The 23,635-nt window shown below is 39.2% G+C and overlaps 1 protein-coding gene across 8 annotated transcripts in view; it reads right to left on the bottom strand.

Annotated features, from left to right (window-relative positions):
• The window catches only part of kif21a (kinesin family member 21A), a 60,845-nt gene that overhangs the window by 20,285 nt on the left and 16,925 nt on the right, over positions 1-23,635 (bottom strand). For 5 of the 8 annotated variants that reach the window (XM_088080204.1, XM_088080202.1, XM_042495774.2 and 2 more), the window contains exons 2-20: positions 18,193-18,415; positions 14,540-14,722; positions 13,241-13,381; positions 12,831-12,962; positions 12,548-12,718; positions 11,388-11,503; positions 10,672-10,867; positions 10,394-10,583; positions 10,118-10,184; positions 8,106-8,309; positions 7,398-7,469; positions 4,981-5,068; positions 4,083-4,197; positions 2,626-2,814; positions 1,800-1,999; positions 1,087-1,194; positions 884-952; positions 614-753; positions 105-249 (exon numbers count right to left, since the gene is read on the bottom strand). In XM_088080204.1, the coding sequence (XP_087936330.1) occupies positions 105-249; positions 614-753; positions 884-952; positions 1,087-1,194; positions 1,800-1,999; positions 2,626-2,814; positions 4,083-4,197; positions 4,981-5,068; positions 7,398-7,469; positions 8,106-8,309; positions 10,118-10,184; positions 10,394-10,583; positions 10,672-10,867; positions 11,388-11,503; positions 12,548-12,718; positions 12,831-12,962; positions 13,241-13,381; positions 14,540-14,722; positions 18,193-18,415 (2,749 nt within the window). The remainder of the gene's footprint in view (positions 1-104; positions 250-613; positions 754-883; positions 953-1,086; positions 1,195-1,799; positions 2,000-2,625; positions 2,815-4,082; positions 4,198-4,980; positions 5,069-7,397; positions 7,470-8,105; positions 8,310-10,117; positions 10,185-10,393; positions 10,584-10,671; positions 10,868-11,387; positions 11,504-12,547; positions 12,719-12,830; positions 12,963-13,240; positions 13,382-14,539; positions 14,723-18,192; positions 18,416-23,635) is intronic. The other 3 variants (XM_088080203.1, XM_088080205.1, XM_042495780.2) reach the window with 1 other exon arrangement.

Below are 23,635 nucleotides of genomic sequence, written 5' to 3'. Positions count from 1 at the left end.
CTTGTTACTTTGACTAATTTATTGTAATGATTTCTTGCATATCTTGCCAAATTACTTGCTCCCTTTTTCCCCATGTTTTCAAAATCTTACTACCAAAGCTTTACCTTGAGGAGGCGATTCATGTCTGCTTCCATGTTGGAGATGGTCATCCTCTGCATGATGACGTCAGTGATCCGGCGCTCCAGAGATTGCCATTTATTGCGTGCGATCCTGGTGGAGTAAATACCTACTGTACGCCTGTAGGAAAATCTGCACAAACAGTATCAAGTCAGTAATGGATTGAAGATTTTAAAGCATGCTGATAAAGTAAATGAGTTCATAAACCTGTTTCAAATGTAGGTTCCTGATACAAAATTAAGCATTACAGTCCAACATAATAATAACAACATATTCATGTGCAAAGAGAGATCTGTGTTTTATTTGAGGGGTTTTTACATTCCAGGATGACTTTTGATGGTGCAGAGTCAAATGTTAAATGTTTTCCATGCACAGTAGTTTAATGCTGCCAGGATAAAACCCGGCCTATTTTGTTTTTTTAAAAGAGCATTTATATTTTGTAGCCTTCCTTATTTTGCCTCTCTGGAAACTATAGAGTGCACACACACAGACTCACCGAGTGCCATTGGGAGCAGTGTTGCCGGAGGAGTACAAGCGTCCAGATGGAGGTCTGTGGTCCTGCATCGGTTCTGGCAGATTGATCTTCCTGACGACCTTACCTGAGGTCGGCCTGGCCTGCCTCCTTAGAGCCGTCACCTGACACACACACACGCCGAACAGAAACGTGAGCGCAAAAAGCACACCACATGCATTTCTGCATCCATAATGTATCATGAGTATTTCTGCATACATTATGTAAAGGTACAATCTGAGTTCTGCTGCTCACCTCCTCAGTCTTTCTCCTCAGAATCAGCTCCTGCTGCCTTTTCTGAGCCTCAAGTAACTTCAGTTGGTGCTGTAACATAATTAAAGTATCAAAAACTGTTAATGATGAATGAATGCTCGTGGCTAAGATTAATAAAGATGTAATTAAAGCCAGATGAAGCAAAAAAAAAAAAAGAGGATGTAAAAGGCAGCCCCAATGCTAACCTCTTGCTTGCGCTGGTCTTTCTTTAGGGAAGCAATTTCTCGGTTTCGGCGAGACTCGTTCATCCTGTTTTTTTCCTGCTGCTCCTTCATCTGCTTCATGAGACGGACCTGCAACAAACAAATAAAAAAACAGAAATGTTCATATGGCATACACAAAAAGCATGAAAGTAAGTCAATATTCTGATTTGAAAGCTAAAAAAATGGATTTATGGATTTATTTATCTTGAATCATTCTTTTTTACTTTTTCTTCATCCTTTGACTACAGTCTGCAATGACTCTGGCCATCTGTACATTTTCATTAATTCTGAGTAATTTCTCATTCAAAACAAAGTGAGGAAAAATTGTCAAATGGTGATTTACAGGAGAGATAGTTCAAAGACACACCAGATATGACATCTGAAGATAAACTGAGTAAAGTATGAGCTCTTAAGCCTTCTGATCCAACTAGACAGCATGTATCTGATCCCACCCTAACTTGATTTATAAGAATTATGTCAACTTTTATTTCAATCTGTAGTCGACAGCCCAATCTAAAGTTATCAAAGAAAACTGGCTCCCAGTAAAAACCTCTTTGTACAATAAACACTGAAGGAATTCGGCTGGAGAAGTTCCAGTTGGTTACAATCTGCAATTCTCACCAACAGATACCACAAACTCCCTAAATCTTACACACTGGACCTTTAAAGTGGACAACAACTGCAACTGAGCCCACCTTTGTCTTCTTCATTTCCGCCACGTCCATCTGAAGCTTCCTCAGTTGTTTCTCGTACTGCGACTGGTTCTTCAGCAGGCGGGCGTGCTCCTTCTGAGCTGACTGAAGCTTCTGAAGCTCCTTGTTCATGACGCTCAGCTTCTTTTCATATTCAGCCTTTATCTTGCGAGCCTTGTCGTCTGTGCCGCTTTCGACTGTGTCTAAAAGTTTCCAACACAAACAATCATGGGAAACTGATCTTCCTTAAAAACACGGAATGCTTAACATGATACAACACAATCACTTCTGTTTGAAAGAGTTTTGAACGTAGCGCCCACAGTGCGCCGCAGACATATTCTCTGTAATGTTTTAAAGAGTCAGAAACTTTGATCTCTGGTTGACAGAAAGTCTCTTTTGTGTGTGTTTTTTCTTTTTAATTAGACAAGCCAAAAACTCCTCCATGCTTTTAAAATCTGCATGGGACACTGCTTTGATCCATTAGTGCTGATAAATATAAATGTCGCTGTCATCGCCTGGCTGCTGGTGCAAAGCTTTAAAGGACTCTCTGAAGTACATAAAGTCTGCAGCGTTTTTTCATTGCTGAAGAACAAATACTGACATCAAACATGCAGGGAAAAATATAAATTCTTCCAATGCAAGTGGGATGAGCAAGAACTTAAATATACTCCGCTTAAAGACTGAAATAAACTCATCAAAAGGCACTGACATTAAAAGCCAAATCCACATTTTGGTGGATGTTTTTATCTGCCTCAGGATGCACAGTGTATTAGCACAATTCTCTCCCCTCGGAGCGATGCGTGACCCCCCCCTAGCGTCCTTGTCTTACTCATGTTTTGGAGGACGCGGTCCCTCTCCAGCTGGGTGTCCCTGATCTTGCACTGCAGCATCATCAGCTTCTGCTCGTACTGCTGTTTGAGCGTGTGCAGACGCCGCTGGCTGTTCTCCAACTCGTCGATCAGCTTCTGCTTGATGGCGATCTCGCAGGTGATGTTGGCCAGATCGGCCTGGAAGTTCTCTGTGGGACACACATGATCGGATACATGGTCATGTGTTTGTGGCAAATCTACTGTATTTTTTGCTGCCTTTACAGAAGATACCCCATTAAATTATGTTACCTTACTTAAAGTTTTTTTTTTCTTTTGTCTCATTAATTACTTCCTTTCTGTTGTTCTTGTATGTTTGTATGAAACACACAGCAAATAATGATATAAACACAAGCTGGTTGTTTTCTTCAAATTGCAGATGCAACATTTGAAGGGCTCCCTGTTGTAAGACAAGAGTTAACAATTCTCCGTGATCACAAGAATAGATTATTTTGATTATTTGGCTTCAGCCGCTGGCCCTTTGTCTCTTTGTTTCCTCCCTCAGTACTTGTAATTGTTGAATTTGAAACTATTTAATTAAAGTTTGTAAACATCTCATCACCATTTAAAAAATGAACTGCTTTACTTCTGTCCATTACATCAGCATAATGTTGCTTTCTTCCCCTGACAAGTGCCTCCGTGTTGTAAAACCATCTTAACAACTGTGAAAGTGCTCCTTAGCAAGGCACCGGAACCCATCATACCCCACAGTGGCAGAGTTGCACCTAAGCTAGACAACTATTATTTTCTTAAGGAGGAAATTACATCTGTATCATATGTCTTCATTTCATAGTACTTTATAGAGTAAATGGTACAAAAAGAAATAAGGCAGTGTACTTAAACTGCGAGTAAATGCAACAGTCACAGTCGTCGCTTCTTATGTGGCACTTAGCAGTATTCCTGCATCTTTAAGGCATCTTGGGGGAAATTATCACAAGTGTTCAGCTCTAAATGTGGGCAAGAATATCCTTAAAACCAGTGGGGTAAGAAGTATTCAAATCCTCCACTTAAGTAAAAGTAGCACAACCTGTATCAAAACAATGCTACTTATGTAAAAGTACTAAAGTATTAGCAACAAAATACTTAAAGTTCCTAAAGTGAAAATAGACATTATCTAGAATGACTCAGACTTCTGCGTATTATATTATTGGATTATAATTATTGATGCATTTATGTATTTATTGCTTTAATGTTGCAGCTGGTAAATTTGGAGTTAATTGCAGATTTAGGGTACTTTCTAGTACCCTAAATCTGTACTTAAGCAAAGTTCTTGAGTAAATGCACTCCCATCATTGCCCAAAACACAGCTGTGTGTGGTGCTGGTTGTGTGTGTCTGTCCGTGATTGAACAGCTCCCCCTTGTGGAGAATAAGCAGCCCTTTAAAGTAAATGCATAAAGGAGACCAAACCATCATTTATACCTTTTTCGTCCGACTCTGAGTCAGAATCATCTGAGCTCTCCTCCACGTCCATCTCCTCCTCCTCCTCCTCCTCTTCCTCCTCTCCTTCGTCATGGTCACTGCCTTCCTGGACCTCCTGCAAGTTGACATAGCATTGATTTAATATCTGAGGGCACTCTTCTTGGGCTGTCTCAGAGAAGACCGACATAGTTGAATCTAATTGGTCGATACTTGCTGATTGTAGAGGAACCATCGTATTTTTAATTTTTTTTGCTCATGGGGACTTAATGGAAAACTGGGCATTTGTCAACCAGCACTGTGTCACTGCACTGTGTTCAGATAAACTGTGTTAAGCTGCCAGTGCCTGGCGCTCCCAGCTCATCTGCAGCTCTTTTGCCTGACTTTAATCTGCCAGATGATGTGACCTTTAATGGTAGATGAGGGAGGAACTCCAGGTGCTGGCAACCTGGCGGGAGGTTGAGTATTGCTCAAATGTGTGCACAGTTCTGCCTGAGAGAGAGAAACACAGAGATGCAAGCTGCAAGCAGCTGTTTGGACTTATAAAAATATTAGCAGTCTCTGCTACTACTACATTCTTATGTGACTGCTCTGATTGATAAATGCGTGCTTTGATTTTGAAACAGTAGGCTTATGTTGTCATTATTTAGCCTCCACTATATGATGATTTTTTGAGAGAAACCAAGCAATTCTATTTAAAATTAGAAATTCAGCACACTTCTATTGCCAAAATGGAATGATCCTTTGTTTCATAAACACATTTCCTGGTACTGTGACAATTTGATGATAGATGTATGATAGAATTATCAAATAGTCGACTACTCAGGGTCACTCCTTGAGTCAGGCTGTGAATTTCAATGTAGATTCCAAGTAAAATGACACAAGAAGAGGTCAATCGTACCATTTCTGCTTCCTCGTTGACTCGCTCTGTCATTTCCTTCTCTGTGCCCTTTTCTTGCTCGTTGTCAGGGACTTCCTCCTTGTTGGCACTGAAAGATTCAGACGTGGCTGAGAGTCAGAGACATGATTTATCCTCTGTGACTGAGCAGAACATCTGGTACACATGGTACACCTCCACAGCTACTGTAACTCACGTTAACAAAAAGAACTATTTCTAACAAATCATCTGCAGGTAATAAAGACACTGAGTAAGATTTTTTAGTTGGTGCAGCACAAGTTTGTAAATTACATAATAATGGACAGAAGCACTGTCTTTTTGGCAAACAAACTTTTTTTATGGACTTCACCACTACGTAGCAATAAAACTGGTGACTGATGAGGACTTGGCATATTTGAAACTTACATTGTGTGAGACAATGCATTGTTTATGTAGCGTAAAAAATACATATACAGAGAGCCTTATGCTTTATCTCATGCTGTGGTGAACTATAAACACAGAATGCTGCTCTGTTTTCATTAGTTTGTTTGTGGAAAAGACAGCATGTAAATTTAACAAAAGAGGGAAGAATCTCATTAAAGTCTGAACAAAACCAGGAAAAGAAAAAAAACCCCAAACAAACATGGAGGGAATATTAAAAAAAATAATTGTGAGTCAAGTCAATGAAGCAGGTCTGTTGGATAAATGTCTTATCCAAACACAGAGGGTTAGCAATGTTTAGGTGGTGTTATGCACAAAATTATCTGAATAAGCTTAACAAAACTAAAAATGAAAGATAAACACAGGGAAGTGAAAAGATCGTCCATCGTTACATATTTGAAATGGCTGACTACCACAGTGTGTAATAACAAAAATAAGATAAACCTGTGTCCCCAAACGTTCAGCTCATTTTAGGAAATTTTCAACACTAATTATCTGAACAGAAAAATGTACTGTCTTGGTGGCCGCATGCCATGAAAAAATAATGTTGCCACATTTCACCTATTAGGTAAAATAACTGCATGTCTAACTACCTAATACATTTGGTCAAAAGAAAAAAAAGTGGAAAAAAAAGACAAAAAACGTTCTTATTCAAGTTCTAAATTGAAATGAGCTCCTCTGCATTCCCTGACCAGGTTGATGTTATAAAGTAAAATTATGGAGCGGCTTGATAGCCAAATGGTTACAGCGCAACATTGCCATTTTAATTCCAGCCAGTAACCCTGGGTTTCTCTTATCAGGTATTTACCTTTTTTTAAGGGAAATTTGTTGAAGTCTTACATAGTTTAATCTCTCAGATTATAATCTGTGGTGGAAATCACATTTTCTTGGCACCTTTGAGTTTAAAGAGACACTTTGCTGATTTTCAACAAGCTCTGTGTCATTGCAGAGCACTGTGCAGTGAGTGCAGCTGAACAGCACCCCGCTTTCCCTTGTGCCGCCAGCGCCTGGCGCTCACTGCCCATTTGAGGTCACTGGGTGATGTGAAACCTGTTGCTGTTATCATCTGGTGGACTTTTGCTGAAGGATGGGTGGGGCACTCCAGGTGCTGGCAACAGGGGGGGGGGTTAGCAGTTGCATGCTTTACTGCTATGAAAAAGCTTAAGAACAATGATATAACCCAGCAATAGGTTATCAATACATTGTCCCAATGTAGACTAGTGCAATATCTATTCTTTAAATGGCATTATTATGCATGTCTGTTGACAGTCTGTTGGCAATACTTGTTTTATTATGAATATAATTGTAATTAAATAAAAGCAAAAGTAGCCTTCTTTTCAATACAAATATTATCAATCTACATGCCTACATGTCATTTTTAAATACCCTGCCTATCAATTGTTTTTAAGATAAACAAACAGATAATATCTGATCAGAATTTTTCCCATTTGTTTAGGACATTGAAATCTTCCAGGACATGTGAATAGTCAAAATCCTGCAGTGATCTTTGTTGCATATCATCCCCCCTTTTTGAACCCATTTGCTGTTTTTTTTCCTCACAGTCAAACTGTTCAGTAAAGGCAAAATGCCAAAACAAATCTTTAATGTAAATAAATTAAAACAAGAACTAGAGTTATGAGCCCTGATCTTATGTTAAAAATCTTGAAAATATGAAAATAGACACTTCCTTGTTACAAGTCATCGTGAAAGGCTATGCAAAGTCGGTGAAAACATAAATGAAGATGCAAAGAAAGCTTTGATGTGGTGTGATGGGTCAAAGAATGGGCTGGTGGGGTGGAGGGTTCACACAGAGGATCTAAAGAGAGACAAGAGCTCGTTATATAGTAAAAAAAAATGCTTAATGGGAGGGAAGTGCTTTAATGGCAGCTAGTCTTGCTCCAGTTGGGAAATACCTGTGCAAAATAAATGCAAAATAAAATGCCGAATTAAGGAAAGCGGAGGATGGGAGTGGCAACAGGAGGGTGGAAGCTCTGACAAACCTGACGTCATCAACCTCATCCACCACCTCCTCCCTTTCCTCCCTCTCTCTCTCCTCCAACAGCTGCTGGAGTCTTCAGGGAGGGGTGAAGGGTCAAACGACAGAAGGAAGCAAGAGATGAACGAAGGAAGAAAGAATGGAGGGAAGAATGATCAGAGGAAGCTCTGCACCAACACATTTTCCACCCCCCACCCTTAAAGTGCCCAGCGGCACAACCTGCTGCCTCTCATCAGCCTCTGATGCTGTCGTAGGGTTCTTATCAGAAATAACTCCCTCCAGTGAAATTCGTATGTGTATCAGCACTGGAATACTGTCACAACATCAGTCTATGTTACAAGCAGTAAATGTGGATGTAATTAATTGTTTCATGGCTGTAAATGAAGCACATAAAATATTTAAGCATCCATTAGCTGTGCTGCCTCTCAGTTTCCATCATGACTGAGAGTCTACAGCCCTTCAAATATGCCTGCTCCAATGAACAAAATGATTAACTGTTACCATATTTCATATTAAAATATACAACAAGTCAAACTGATATCTGGGTGAAGGATTCAGTGATTTGACAAATGTTGAATGTTTTAAAATAAAAATCCCAAAATAAGCTTCCAGTTTGAAACTTAACAAAGAGTGTATGCACACCTGTAACAGCACGTCAAATCATAAATAGCTGATGCCAGATCTATTTTTCTGTTCACATCAGTCTTATTACCTTTTCTTTTTCTTCTTTTCCCGTTTCTTCAGTTTCTCCAGGTCTTTCTTGGCGAGTTCAATGATGTCAGAAGTCTCCTTCTCGGGGGCCAGCAGCGTGGAGGAAAAGGAGCTGGGCCCTCCGTACAATGACTGACGGTTGGAGGCACGAGACAGATTCTTTCTCAGATTCTCGTTCACAGCTTCACTCTCCAGGAGTTTGGCTCTGACGAGGAAATGAGAAATCCAGAGTCATGAAGAGGAGGAATACACATATTAAGCAGAGTGACAGTATACAAAGTTATGTTGTCTGTTTTTTGCACCAAATTTTAAAGGGCAACCTCAGTATTTTTCAATGTGGACCCTATTTTCCTATGTATTTGTGTCTATAGCAAATGACTAACAGAACTATTATTTTTGAAACTGATCTAGTATTGAGCAACTGAGTATTAATCTCTTGAGGCAATTATGGACCATCAATTTACATCCTCAAAAAGCGCTTGTTTTTGCCAGTGACGTACAGATTATTATTCTTATTTTCTAACAACTTATGTAAGGGATCCCTATAGAGATATAACTTTATATTAACAAGTAAGATCATTTTTATTTAACCAGAAACATCCCGAAATCACTTTCACCAAACCCACTAGACTCCATTTAAATAAAAAATAATTTTAGCATGTATAGATTATATTTTAACATCCAACTGTGTAAATCAGGGGTTTCTTTCAAACAAACCAGAGTTGGTAATTGTTGGAACAGTGGAGAGACAAACCAAGTTTGTGGGTATTATTTTGTTTCAGTCGACTTTGAATTAAGAGTTTTTTACAAGGATAAAATTACTGTTTATATAAATGGAGTCTGATGATTTTGAGGCTGTTTCTGGTTAAAGAAAAAAAATCTTACTCTTTAACTAAAAGGTATATCTTTGCCAGACATTTAGAATAATAATCTGAGCCTGTCAGTGCCAAAAAACAATCACTTTCAGTGGACATAATTGCGGTTCCTGGTAGCCGGCAGCCATCTGGCTCAATTCTTTTCAATTTGTTTCATGCATTCTTTCATGCTTACATTTTTGTCATGTCTTACAGTGAAGTGAATATCTTTGACTTTTAGAGTCCATCCTGAGACTGAAGTATGATGCATGTTTTATGTTTTTTCCTGTCCCACTTATTTTGGTAATCAGTACAGTTTAAATAAAAAAACATGAAGTGTTATTTTTTTTTTAGGAATATTGTAGGGCTGCCCACTGAATGTCAGAGACTGGAATCATCAGTCGGAGACCTATCAGGTGACTGAGATTGCTACAAATCAAGCAATTATATCTTTTTTGCTAGTCAGCGTGCTGTGTACTTTTGGGGGACACTTTGGTCCCCAGATTTAGCTGCAAAGTGAGTGCTCTTAACTTTCATTCTACTCTTTGGTACAGGCAGCTGCAAACATCCAGGCAGCAGCACAGAGAGGGAGAGAGATCGCACTATACGTCTTCACAATAACATTATCTTTTCTCTCCTGCTTAGAAATGGTGATTTTACAGCTCACAGCAATTTAATACGACACAGTCTCTAGCTTTTGTTTGATATCTAGTATCGGCGACAAATGTTTTTGCACATTGCCAATCCATCATCAGTTTGTTTACTATATTACAGGATTGTCACTGTCACACTGAATGTCCTACTGAGCCTCGATTAAACATTAAAAATTCAGATGAAAAAAACAAACAAACAAACAAACAAACAAAAAACTCGCTGAGTATTCATACTTAACAGCCATATCTGATTCGACATGGCATAATACTGAGTCGGGTGCAGCTCTAGAAAACTGTTTGCAGTAAAATTCAATAGACCTACTTTGATTGACATGCATCAGTTGATCTTTTTTTGTTAGTAATAAATGATACAAAATAGTACAATGTTTTCTGAACGAACTAACCACCGCAATGTAATTATAAAGTGTTACTATTTGACACTATGGAACAAATATGTAAAATTGGGGCACAATTAGTATTTACATAATCTAATTAGAGTTGTTTACCTGAGGTCTTCAATCTCTTTGATGTAACCCTGAATCATGTTCCCAATTTCTTCAGTTCCACCTTCACCTGGAGGAGAATCAAGACAATTTTACAAGACACAGAGGAAGAGAAAAACCAAAATGAATCTGTCAATCCTGTATTCACTCTGACTGTGCCATGAGAAGAATCAAGCGATCCACACCAGAGATGAAGACGACTGAATGAAAAACAAGTAAAATGTGGAAAACATATTTGTATATACTCAAAAGAGTATGAGTCTGCAGGTTTCAGCCTACCTGCCCTGGCGATGACCTGGTTGGCCTGGTCACTGAGCATCTGGGTGAGCCGCGCCCTTTGGGCATCGATGGTCTCCTGCATGGCCTTCACTCTCACCCTCAGGTTGCTGTTCTCCGTCTGCAGCATGGAGTTCTCATGGAACATGTCGCTAAAGCTCTCCACGCCATCCTCACCCATCAAGCGTTTACCCTGCAAGAGAGAGGAGGAGGCAGATCAGAAAAAGAAAACCTCCCTTTGACATGCACTATTCCCTGGTTGATTTTTTTAAACTCCTCACCGTTTTGTACTCCATCAGCTCCATCTGTAGTCGAGCAATCTCTGTCCTCAGAGCGCTGATCTGCTGGCTGGCCTTGTCCTGGTTCACCATCACCTTGTTCTTGATGTTTCTTGCTCGGTTGGCGTATTTTAACGTGTTCAGCGTTTCCATGAAGTCCCGGTCAGACGGGCTGATGCAGGCAATCATCACTGTTTGGCTGAGACAATATGGAGGCAGATATTTAAAAAAAAAAAGAAAAGAAAAGAAAAAAGTATTTGCTCCGAAAAGTAAGAAAGTTTAATTTCTTTTCATTCACTGCAGGCTTTTGCAATGTGGAAGTATTGGGGATAATATTTTGATTTCAGCTATCTTAAAAGCCATCAGCTATCTTAAAAGGTCTGAATGCATGCGATGTTCTCTGTATATCCCCCCTAGTTTTGTTTTACTAACAGTGCTACTGCAATCTGTATTTCTTCATTTATGATAAGAAAGAAACATTTTAAACTTTATATTGAAACTACTTTTTATGTCACTTAATTCTGCAATTCATTTTTGCATTAACATCATTCATATCAAAGTTGTGGGGTTGAATTCATAATTTCTTTTGATAAAAGGAGGAAGTCTATTTTTTCTGATTAAAAAAAGCAACAACATTTGAAACACCTGAACACAAAGACTCCTCTGGGTCCACACTAACATAGATGGTAGGAAAAATGTGAAATTAATTTTCCACTGACCTGTTTCCTCCTAATGAGTCCTGTAAAAGCCGGGTGAGTTTGGAGTCTCTGTAAGGCACATGTGAGGACCGCTTGCTGCGGTCACCCAAAGCACTGATTACATTCCCCAGAGCGAGCTGCAGCAGCAGAGAGGAAAGCACAGAGGAGAAGAAAGGTGATGCAACAGTTACTAAACAGGGTTTCTAACTGCTACATTTAATTCCATGACTATCCTTTTCGATCATAGATCAAAGTTTGTTTGTTAAGCCTTAAATGTCTGCTGGAAGCAATCTTGGTTTTCATCTCTTTAGGGCATGTGATGAGCTGTACAGCGTAAAAGAGCTAAAAATACACCTTACATGCAATAAATGTGTGCAAAAAAAATAAAAAAAATACATATAATTTTATATTTTCCTGGTGATCCATTTGTAAAGTGCAGCTGTTGTTCCTGGCTTTACCACTAAATTTATCAGTTGTGCTTATTTTTCCACCTGGAAAACACATCTCAAATTAATACAGGAAGCTAAGTTAACAGAGAGAGCCCTGTAATAATGAGGAAAGTAGCAAATAAAATCCTACCTATTATTTGAATGACCTAAAATGTGCCCTTCCCTCAAGAAAAATGAATCTTACAACTGTAGCAATAGCTCATTTAGTCTTTCATAGCTCCAGTCACATTAGTTAATAGATATGTTCTCAGCTATTAAATGTAAAGCAACTAATTTCACAGTTGATGTATGATTTTGAGAAATTCTCTAAGAAAACATCTCTGTTTCCAGCTCCTTAAATGTGAATATTTTCTGCTTTTGTTACTCCTCTATGACGTCATCATTGTCTTTGAAAAACACTGATCGCCATTTCTCATGATTTTCTGACATATTATTGACCAAAGTGCTTCATTGAGCAAGTTTATCAGCGATGAAAATCGTCTGTTTTTCCAAAGTCATATTTAAAAAGGGTGCGACTTCTAGCTTTAATGATAAAATGTTATGTATTTGTCCTTCCTCTGTGGTGTTTTATCTGATATGAAGCTGATAATCTTTAAGTGCAGGTGGGCCATTTAAGAAATTCAGCCACTAGATGGCGGTCAAACTCCAGTTATGTCACTGGCTCTGGCTTATCTGCCTCGTAGAGTGACTTTATAAATCCTGAGTGACACGGAGGATGGAGAAGCAGCTCACCAGTCCACAGTTGATGGAGATGCCCTCTTTGGCTCGATCACCTGTCGCTCCAGTTCTCTTCAGCCTCTCAGAACCAGCCAGATCCACAAAGTGGAACTTGGCTGTCAGCGTCTCATACTCATCCATCTCAGAGTTTCCGTTGGAGACTCTGTTGTCAGTCTCACTTTCTTGCTGAGTGACAAAGACACAAACAAACACTGTTAGCTAAAGAGAACCATTTTTAATCCCTTTGTAGCATAAGATCTGTATCTGTCATAAAAAAATTTCAAAAGACTGTACTAACATTGTCGGAGGCACAGACGCGAACTTGGCACAGGTGGATGGTGAAGATGGCGTGGGATCGAGAGCTCTGGACGTTCATCTGAGTGCTGGCTGTGGTGCGAGATAGAGCCCCGAGCTTCAGGCACTGCATCATCTGAACAAGCAGAGAAAGAGCTTTAAATATTAACACACAGTGGTTGAACTCACTTTGACACAGCAGAGGAACAAAATACTCCCTGGGATTTATAAAAGTAAACATCAGTGCAGGAATTAATAATATATGAGTAATAATGAGCGTATTTGTAGAGGCCTTGTGGTGGCAAAGAGGTTCATATTTAACAGTGCAGATCCATTAATAAACATGAATTTAGTCATTAACAATGGCAGTTACTTTGGGTGAGATGTTTATTACACAAACACATGCTTCGTTACCTCAGCCTCGGAGGATACGGTCCGTGTGGTCACTCCCACTGTGTAGATTCCCCCATTTGCATCTTCATGGATCTTGATGTGAGATTTCTGCTTCATGTCTCGTGCGGAGTCAAACAGGTCCAGAACTTCCTCGTTGTAAAGCTACAAGGAGACAAAAGACACACACAAAGTGAAATGTTTTTAATGAGGCAGATACATCGCTTTAAACTATAAAAATTCACCAAATATACTGTAGAATAGAATATGAATCACTTTATTGTCTACTTTCCATATCAAATGTGCATTAGCATTAAAGACTGTCCCTGCGCACCTGTGTCTGAGAGATTTTAACTAACTTTGGTTGATACTGGACAGTGTTAATCCTGAGTTCTTCAGAGCATGGTCATAAAACAGTGTTATTATGCTAGGTGACATTTGGAACGATAAAACTAACCGTCAAGAATTTTTCTGTAGTTTATTGTGAAACCAGTAACAGTTTCATCGGTAACATTTACATAAAAACACACAGAACAATAGAAGCTACATTAAAGAAGTGAATTAAGGTAGCAAGCTAGCGTCAACAAAAGGTTTGTAACTTGAATTACATTTAGGACCAATACAAGACCCAAAAGAACAAAGCAAGACCAACAACTGTAGTTTTTTTTTTTTTTTTTTTAAAGGGCTGGGGAAATTTCTGAAATTGAAAGTAGACACCTGGAAATGAAATGATTTGGATGCTGTTTCCATGAAGCTTTATGCATCTTGACAAATAAAACTGGGGGCGATATGAACAACTGCAGTGTAGAAAAGAAGGCAAAATTTAAAGAATGTGAACGCTAACTGATGTAGACTCATGTCGAAAACTCTCACCATCTGACTTGTTTTTGATTTCTGTGCATACCCATATCTCTTAGCCACCACTTATCCACGTCTCCAGTTCCAGGTTTTCTTAAGGAATCTGAACACTGTAACACTGTCACAGTCTGACGGACCAGCACAACTGCCTCCTCACATTATTCCTGTTAACTCTTCCTGTCCAGACTGAGACACCATCAACCCCCCCCCACACCTCCTAACCCCCCGATGACAGCTGCTGCAGTTCAATTGTCAGTGTGGATATTTTCAAGTGATGGAGCGCTGGTGTCAAAGCTTGTTAAACGAGCAGTGTCAACAATATAAGCCTGACCCGTGACATCTCTGTAAAGCCTACTGTGAGAGAGAAACAGATTACATGTTGTTTGTTTTGTTTAGTTCATGATTTTTAGCTTAAAGATGGAAAAAAAGATATAATTTTATGAGGCAGCGATAGTGTGTGTGTACCTCGAGGAATTGGGCGTTGATCTTAAATTCAGGTACGGGGCGTCCCTGCTCCTGGGCGGCCTGTCGGCGCTCCTCGATGCCCTTGAAGAGATGGTGGACTGCACGGGGAATGATACCCAGCTCCTCATCTGTGATGTTGACATCGAAACCCGTCCCCATCGTGTAGGTCTTTCCTGAGCCCGTCTGGATTGGGAGGAGAAAAAAAAACAACAACCAAAACCATGCTGTTAACCCATTAAAACCTGAGAAAATTGATTAATTGTCTTACAAAAACACTGGGAGAAGGAAATGAGCAACATAAAAAGACATGGCTCAAAAGTAAGCAGTAAACTAGTAAAAAAAAGTACAAGAATATTACTGGATAATATGCACACAAAAAAGTAAAAAACAAACAAACAAAATATTGTTACATGATTTCATTACACGACATTATTTTTACATTACATTTGCTTGCAATTTGTGGGACATAACCTGTCAAGTTGGTCATTGCCTTATTTCCCCATGTTATTCAAAGGAAGTCAAACCAATTTGCACAGCTTTCCAAGAGTCAAATAGCTTGTAAAAGGCATCTGAACACAGCACAAGACAAGTGATCCTTGCATTGTTCAATATTTTTAAGAATCAATTTGGTGCAAATCTACGTGACTTAAATGTTACAGGTAAGACGATTAAAACAAAGCAGTCTGTATTAGAAAGGAGGAAATGCTCCTGATCTGTCACCCTTCGGCTTGTCTGTCATGTTATGTTTCACTGCTCAGTCAAGGAATGTGTCGTGTCGTGAGCCAAAAATTAATAAACGTTAGCTGGTATATGTGAGTGAGAATGTCTGCCACTGGGTTTTCTCATTTACCTACTGATAATATGTCACATTAACCAATATACATCAGGACATACACAGCTGTGTCAACAGACCTCTGCTGACCGCTACTCATCTCAGCTTGAGGCTAGTAGCTCAAAGCTACATTTGCCACTATTAGCGTAACACACAAGAATTTAAAAAAAAAAACACCAGTTGAGTTACATAGTGGCAATGCAGGTACCTGGTTTTGTCAAACATTGGATAAAAAATGTTTATTGTGAATCTAGAAATGTTATAAGATTGCAGTACTCTGTCAAAAGGTCCTGAAATTTGGGTAACTTTTATGAGCAGAAAAAGGTTTGTGGTTTTTCTTAAATCACCTACTAGCAAGATAAAAGTATTCTTTATGTTAGGACTATTTTTCTGGAGGATTCTGTATTTTTGTTGTTTCAATACTCAATAACATCTACCTTTTTCTGTTTGTTATTCACCCCATTTTTCAGCTGGAAGTATAGATGAGTTATAAAATATCACAACCTCACATCATAATTGTATCCAGAAGGATTAATCTTGTCTCTCCAGTTTTTATTGTGATGATGTTTGATTTTACACTATTACAAAAGTGTGGGCAGTATTAAAATGATACACACCAGATACCAAACTCCCTCTCTACTCTCAGCATCATTTAATGTCTGTTTATATCTGCAACCCAACCGGGCAGAGCTCCTGTGATGAAGCCGAATGGGTCGGTCTAAATCTAGATTAGTCCCTGTAAAGCCACAGAGGCAAACAGGTCTGATCTGGGCCAAACCAACAGCAGTGCGTGCTCTGTGTGTGTCAGAAGTAGGCCAGCAATGACAGAGACAGTTACTGGGGAGAGATGGGTTAATATGGACACACATTAAAGATGTATAGCTGTCTAAAAGGTGTGTGTGTGTGCGGGCGCATGCCTGCACTTTGAATCGTGCGAGTGCCATACAGCAGGAGCTCTGTCGCCACGGCAACCGAAGCTGTAGGGGAGATAAAGGAGGAGGGGAGGTTATGAGGCCCAAACTTGCATGTTATTGTGGTGAACTTGGTGAAACAAAGAGGGAGGGGAAAGTGACTGAAGAAATAGCAACTTGTGGATCCATTAGTCCAAAGATTCCCTCCTAAATGAATTAATTGATCTAATAAACATCTGCAAATAGTAAAAATGCAACAGCCTTAATACATGGGGCACAGACACATTGTTTTACCTGCTATACAGCCTCTGTCTTTGTACAGCTTCACTGTGTGCTTCTTAAGTAAGAATGCAGTTAATCATGGAGGGTTTGGAAGTGTGGGCTATTTTACCTGCAACTGAATTAATCAACTGGATTGTTTTAACTACAGAATATGTTGATTTGATAAATTGATTTTAATGTGAGATGTAAAAACACCCTCAAGGCTGCTCTGCTGCATCACATTGCCTCTGTTACATTGAGGTATTAATAAACACATTGTACTTGTTTTATTACACAGTTCTCATTTTACCTGCAATGCACAGAAAAGCCAGCCACATAGAAATAGAGATAAGCAGTGCAAAGCCCGGTGCAGGCTAGTCACATGGTCAGTGTAGCAGCTTCAGTTGATTATAGTGAAGGCATTTTACTGCGGGCATGCCATGCCCGTCCCCCATATACCATTACAGCCATAAGGTGACATTTTGATTGACAATCATATAAGACAAAGAAATGTTACATAATGGAGTCTAAAAGTTATGGGCATTTTTGTTTGGATAGGATTCAGATAACCAAAATATACCAAACTTTTTGCAACTTAATATAATGTCAATAAACTAATACATTTATACACTTAAAGTGTCACTAGAATAATACCAATTTGTAATCCCATTTGTGTTTTTTTCCCCTATTAGGCTATTTTTTCACAATCATATTTCCGTATTACCACATTAGCAGAACTGAGCCACACACATAGACACTGTAAAGTGTACCCCAGGTTGGAAATCATTGCTGTGTTGTACAACTGCTGCCTCTGTGAACTCTTCTTGCATGTTTATTCATCGTGAAAGTGGGACTCTCCTTTGTTGCTCCTCCCGAGGCCTCTCCTTCCTTTCATTGCTCAGAGGGTCTAAGAACAGAGGGTATTGCATTGACTGCAAAGTCCTCTGAGATTTAAGTGTGAGTTTTGGGATTATGGATAAAACTCACCTGACATACTGCCATATAATTGTACATACTGAAATCTGAAGACATTCTTATTGAAAGGAATAGTTTTGGGACATAGACTTAATGGTTTTCTAATTCAGAGAGTTTGAATACCAGTCTCTTATCTGTTAAGGCCCTGACACAACAACTGCAGGCAATCGGTCAAGGTTTGGCCACTGGTGAGCATCTGTCGCTGACACAGGTGACATGAGGCAGTGCAACAGTTTGGTGTATTTGGGCCTTAAAGTTGATTAATTAACATGTATTTTTTTAAATCCACAGACAGAGCCAGGCTAGCTGTTTCCACCTGTTTCTAGTTTTTATGCTAAGCTGATTGTCACTGTCACTGCAGCCTCATATTAAGTGTACTAGTATCAGGATAGCATTGATCCTCTGATTTATCATAGAGCAAGAAGCAAATAAATGTATTTCACAAAATGTTAAACCAATCTGTTACAACTGTGGTTGGACAAATACATTAAAATTCCACGACAGGAGTCCTCTCTCATCTGCTTTTACCCAGATGTCAACGCTCTCCACCTCTCTAACACCCCCTTCTCTTTCTGTCCTCACACACACAAACACACAGCGCCCATTTCCCTACATCCACCAGGCTATAAAGCACCGTCAGCACTGCAGCTGTGACACCGAGGACAAAGACTTGCCTGTCCGTATGCAAAGACGGTGGCGTTGTAGCCCTCAAAGCAGCCCTCGATCAGCTTCTCCGTGCAGGTGGTGTAGATGTTGTCCTGCTGGGAGTCCATGTCAAACATGTAGTCGTAGGTGAAGGACTTGTCCTTCCCCAGGATCACCTGAGGCTCCCCGGGCATCACATACGTACAGATGTGACATCCCTCTATCTTCTCCCTGGCCAGCTGAGGACGAATCCTGCAACAAACATAGAAAAAAAACAGAGATGAGAGTTTGTTGGCATATACAATGAGAAAGTACACTTATTAGGGAAACCTGTACAATCTGATAACAACCAGTACAACGAATATGCACATATACTACCTCCATGGTACTTTTAATCAGCAGTTTTTGTTTAAGCTTTCTAAGAAGTTTTAATTCAACTAAATATTTATTACTGAGGTCATAGTGATCGGGACTAGACAATAAGGATTGTCGGATTGCCCCAGGGCAAATGAAATGCAGCATCGGGCTATTACACTAAACTCACTGGCCCAATCAGGCAATGGCAAGAAAGAAGGAAACAGACTGCTCTTCTCGGGAGCTGAGGATCCCCCTCGTGCTTCCTTCAAAATGAATAGAATATTGGAAAAAGGGAAAAAGGATGTGGACAAAACTCAACAACTATATAATGCCCAATTCGCAGTAAGTTTGAGAACAAAGTGGATAAAACAGGACTGATTTTCAAAGGCAGGTCAAGTTTCAGAAAATGTTGCCAGAGAGCCATAATAAGGCTGTTTAGTCCTTAGTTTTTGTTGTTACTTGAAAACTGGTAATAAACTTTTAAAAATGTATTAAGTAAATTTTGACTTTGGGCAAGTAGATTTCAGACAAGGAAAAACATTACAGTTGGACCCTGATGGTAATTTTGTACTTGACTGCAATATATTAAATTTCTTTCTAATGTCCCTCTACCCTTATATTTGCAAATTGGGTGTTCAAAACCTTAGAAACACCTCAATATCTTTTGAAAACTTTGTAGGGATTCCCATGGAGCATTAATAATTTACAAGAAAACTGTGCCAATATGTTCATATGCTGCAGTAGTTTTAAAGCTGAGTCTGAATATACGCGGGTCTTACTAACAACTACAAATGCAACTCATTTGCTCTCTACACATGCCTAAGTTGGACCCAGAGGATGCACAGTTACTGTAGCAACTGACTGTACGGTGGTTGCTATGGGGATCAATCCTGTGAATCACACTACAACATTTCTAGCCATGCTGCTGCATAGTTTGGCACAATCATGGAGCTTCTTCATTAAGTTTTGGAGACAGATTTTATTCACACATGGTACTTATAGCACTGCATGTGCATATTTTTGACACTTGGCCAACAGAAACACATTCAGTTACCCTCCTTTTAGATGTTAATGTTGAAACTATTACACCAAAATCCATGTTACTTTGACCGTCCTAAATCACAGGAACATACTGAACTTGTTTTGTAATTCTCAACATTTTCATCTGCTGCAGATGTTCGGTTTTTGTGCAGCTAAGACTGCAGGGTCAACATCGTAATCTGACCCAATACTTTGTCCCATAAAACCTGCCAGCTGGGTTAATACGTACTGATTTTGTCTGTCTGTCTGTCTGTCTGTCTGGGTTCATTCTACAATGAAAGTGACCATTTATGAGAGATGGTGTATCCAACTGTAACAACACACACACGCACACACACACGCACACACACACACACACACGCACACGCACACACACACACACACACACACACACACACACACACACACACACACACAAGCTGCATTCAAGGACAGAGACAATCAAAATGAAAGCACAGCATCACCCAATGGTCCTGTCTTCACTGACTAAATCAAGCCAAATCAATTTTTAACATCTTACAGGTTGAAAATAACCTCCTTGCCCCCTGAAACTCAAAGATTCAAAATATCAGTCGGTGACCCCTCATGCTTCTAGTTGAGCAGTCTCTTTTTATTTTAATGCCAGTCAGTGTGCAGCTAAATCTGGGGACTTTTGGGTCCCCAGATTAAGCTGGGGACCCAAAAGTCCCCAGACACGAGGGTCGTGTTGTGTCTTTATATACAGTCTATGCTATGTCATATGACAAAATGATTGTTTTCCTATAAATTTCCTATAAAAAAAGTTAATGATTTCATGCAAACTGCAATTAAAAACTAAAAATGAGTTCTGATCGATGTAAAGCATAACAAAAGATACATACAGTTCATTGCAACAATAAGTAATGAGATTTTACCAAACTGTGCGATATTGTGATATATATCTTCATTTCAATTTTTCAAATTAACATTGTTAAGTTTAAGAGAAGAGAAGCCTCTCTTTGTCCTTTTAGCAGGAAAAAAATCCATTACTATGCACACTGGGGAGAATCTCAGTATCTTGTACAAAAGGAGACTCCCTACACTGTTACACTGAAGACATTATTGAATCAGTACATCAAATAATGTTTCAGTCCCTCCAGACGTTCCGTGGAGTGCGACTTGGTTAGAAATGATGAGAACATGAGGACTCATTTTCTGGAAAAGGTCTGTAGGGAGTAAAGCGTTAGTTTGATGTACTGATTCAGTGTCTTCCAGGCTCCGGGTGTGGAAATCTACTTTGGTACAAGAAACTGAGCTCTTCTTCTTTTAACCCCATTCTTTATTAAATATACTCTAATGTAGTCGTTACCAATCCTAAACCTCAAGCACCACAACTGAACAAAATAACTGATTAATGCAATGCCAGGATAACTGTAAACGTCAAATGTTCATGGGTAACACAGCAGCATCACATCAGCATCTATGTGCTCCTCACACTGTGGTTAATTGTGACCAAGTGGGCCAATTTTTCAGAAAGTATCGCTCTGTCGTTTCAAACAAACACTCCTCATGGGTTCAGCTCACAAACAAGCTTGGAAGAAAAGCACCTGACAGCGGGCCTGCCAGCCTCTCTGTCCTGTGTGTATAAGGGCCTCATTGTGCCTCCATGTTCAGGGGGAGAACAATGCTGTGAGGGGAGCACAGTGCGGCCATTGTGTTTGTCTGGGTGACACTGGATCCCAGCGCTGACACCAACGCCATGACTGCAGGATTACACGGCTGGACGGAGGCGAGGGAGGAGAGGTAACGTCCTGCCTGGAGGTCATGACATGTCCGCAAATAACTACACAAAATAAGTCCCTGAGTGGGCGAAGGTGAAAGATACAACCTTAAAATGCAAACTATTCTTTATTTTTCTACTAGCTGTTTTTCATGACACAGTGTTGTAACATTCATTTTCAGGGTACCTGACTTCAAATTCCTTTGATGACCAACATCAGAAACAGCCCTATACCTCTGTTTCAATAATCCTATTCACTGTGCTGTTTAAAAGACCACCAGCTAAGGGTGGAAAGTTTTTGTGCGTGTTACTCATGAGTTAATGTTGTAAATCAATCAGCAATCAATCATCTAAAATGTCAGTGTGTCAGCTTTGACCATTCCATTTGTTTCTTTTGCATGGCATACACTTACGTGATGTCTGGATCTACAAGTACTTAAAAATGTGTATGAATTTCAACCTGATAATGCAAACTGCCAGTATTCTCTTAACATATTTTTCTGTCTTTAAAATAATATTTTTGTTAACTTTTTCATTGTCCTTAAGCAATCTTATATTACTATACAGCAGATGTATATCTGATGCAACCGCACACGCACACAGACAGACACAAACACACACGCACACACAAGAAAAAAATGTGTCTATAGGTAAATGTGTGATATGAGACATGTGAGACATATACGATATGTTTGTACGATCATATGTATGTAGGCATATATGTTAATATCAGTGACAGTGACCTGCACCTTGGAATTGATTGTTCGTTTAGCTTTGTTTGCTGTAAGTATTGTTCCAACCAACTTCATGCTTGTAGGAGTGTTTGTCTTACAGAAAAACATTCTGTAGGTTCATAAACACAACTGTATCATAAGTTTAAGACACACTTTCAAGTCGGTAGCCCTGCTGCATGGAGACGTAAATCTCTCTTGTGCTAGGCTGACGTGACGAGTCAAACCACATCAAGCCAAGCCAGCACAAGAGTATGGAAAAGAGCTATAAGGCATTTATTGGCCGCCTAAAAATTGCATTGAAAAATGTAAACATATGAGCATAGTAAATCATGTGAGACAAAGCACTGCTGAATACCAAGAATGGGAAGCTCAGCACGTCAAGACGCTTTGTCAGTATTCATTGAAACCTCATTATAAAGTAGCCGCTGGTAGTTTTTTTAAACATACATTTGGACATTTTCAGCAGCTTTACACAAGTGAAGTGGTCAGACCTGGAGCTGAAGACTTTACTGCACTTTTGGACATGAAAGATTTGCATCAATTCTGTTTTCAAAACTATCTTTAGAACAACAAGGAAATAAAATGTAGGATTATGTAAATTAGGTGCACATCTCACCAAAGTCATGTTACATGATTCATGTGACTTAAATTTTTATTAATTTAACTAATCTGGTTATTGACACAACAGTGTTTTCCATTGTGTTTAACAGCTCCTGACACAAAAACCACCAACAAATGCCATAATGACTGACTGTCTTGTGATCACAAGACAAGATTTTTTTGTAGTGGATTATCATTTCAGCCAAAAAAAGCCTGGACAATCAGACATATCTGTGATATGTCCTCAGTATAACTAACTAGCCTTCAGGCATGAGTGAAAGTAGCTGTTTGGATGTGATTTTCAAAAGAAAGTCATACAATCTTGCGGTAAACAAGAGTAGACAAAGAAACAAATCTCTTTAATCCTTCTCAGTTGGTCCACAGAGCTTATGTTTTATTGTTTGGATCTCAAAATGTTGTAGAAATGTACAGTAAATGTGACCCCAGTCAGGAAATCAATTATCTTATTTTTTAACCAATTCCATGTTTTCATGGACTGAAAGTGTTTCAGAAATCTAATCCTTTCCAGTAACCACAAGAGGGGGGTCTTTGTTTCAGACCATTTAGCTCACTAATTGGGTGTGTAATCCTGTCTGTTTCTCTCCCACAGCACTTTCACACCCGGGACTCTGATGGATTTTTCTTATTTTGCTCTTTTTTCATCTGCATGTACAGTGAGACTTCTGGCTGTACCAGCAGGGCTTGAGTGTAGATTTGTTTCTCATTGATGCAAACATTAATATTAGAGGGTTTTAGTCTAAAATAATCAAAAGAATATATTGCGTTTACATTTTTGTTGTTCAAATGAAATTATTAATACTAAGATATTCTTGCTATTCCTCCATGTCTAGTTATTATTAGTTAACAAGATTTTCTTTAAAAAGCACAGGTGAATAATACTATGTTACAAAGGGAAACAAATGGCAAAAAATCTAACGTAAGCATTCTGTGGTTTTGGATTTATGTGTGTGGGGAAAACGGGAACATTTTGATATTAAAATT

The sequence above is a fragment of the Plectropomus leopardus genome, chromosome 7 (assembly GCF_026936395.1).
Source record: "Plectropomus leopardus strain MGB_pleo_1.0 chromosome 7, ASM2693639v1, whole genome shotgun sequence".
NCBI classification, from domain to species: domain Eukaryota; kingdom Metazoa; phylum Chordata; class Actinopteri; order Perciformes; family Serranidae; genus Plectropomus; species Plectropomus leopardus.
Note: the sequence above shows the minus strand (reverse complement) of the source record. Positions and strands in the feature narration are given on the sequence as shown.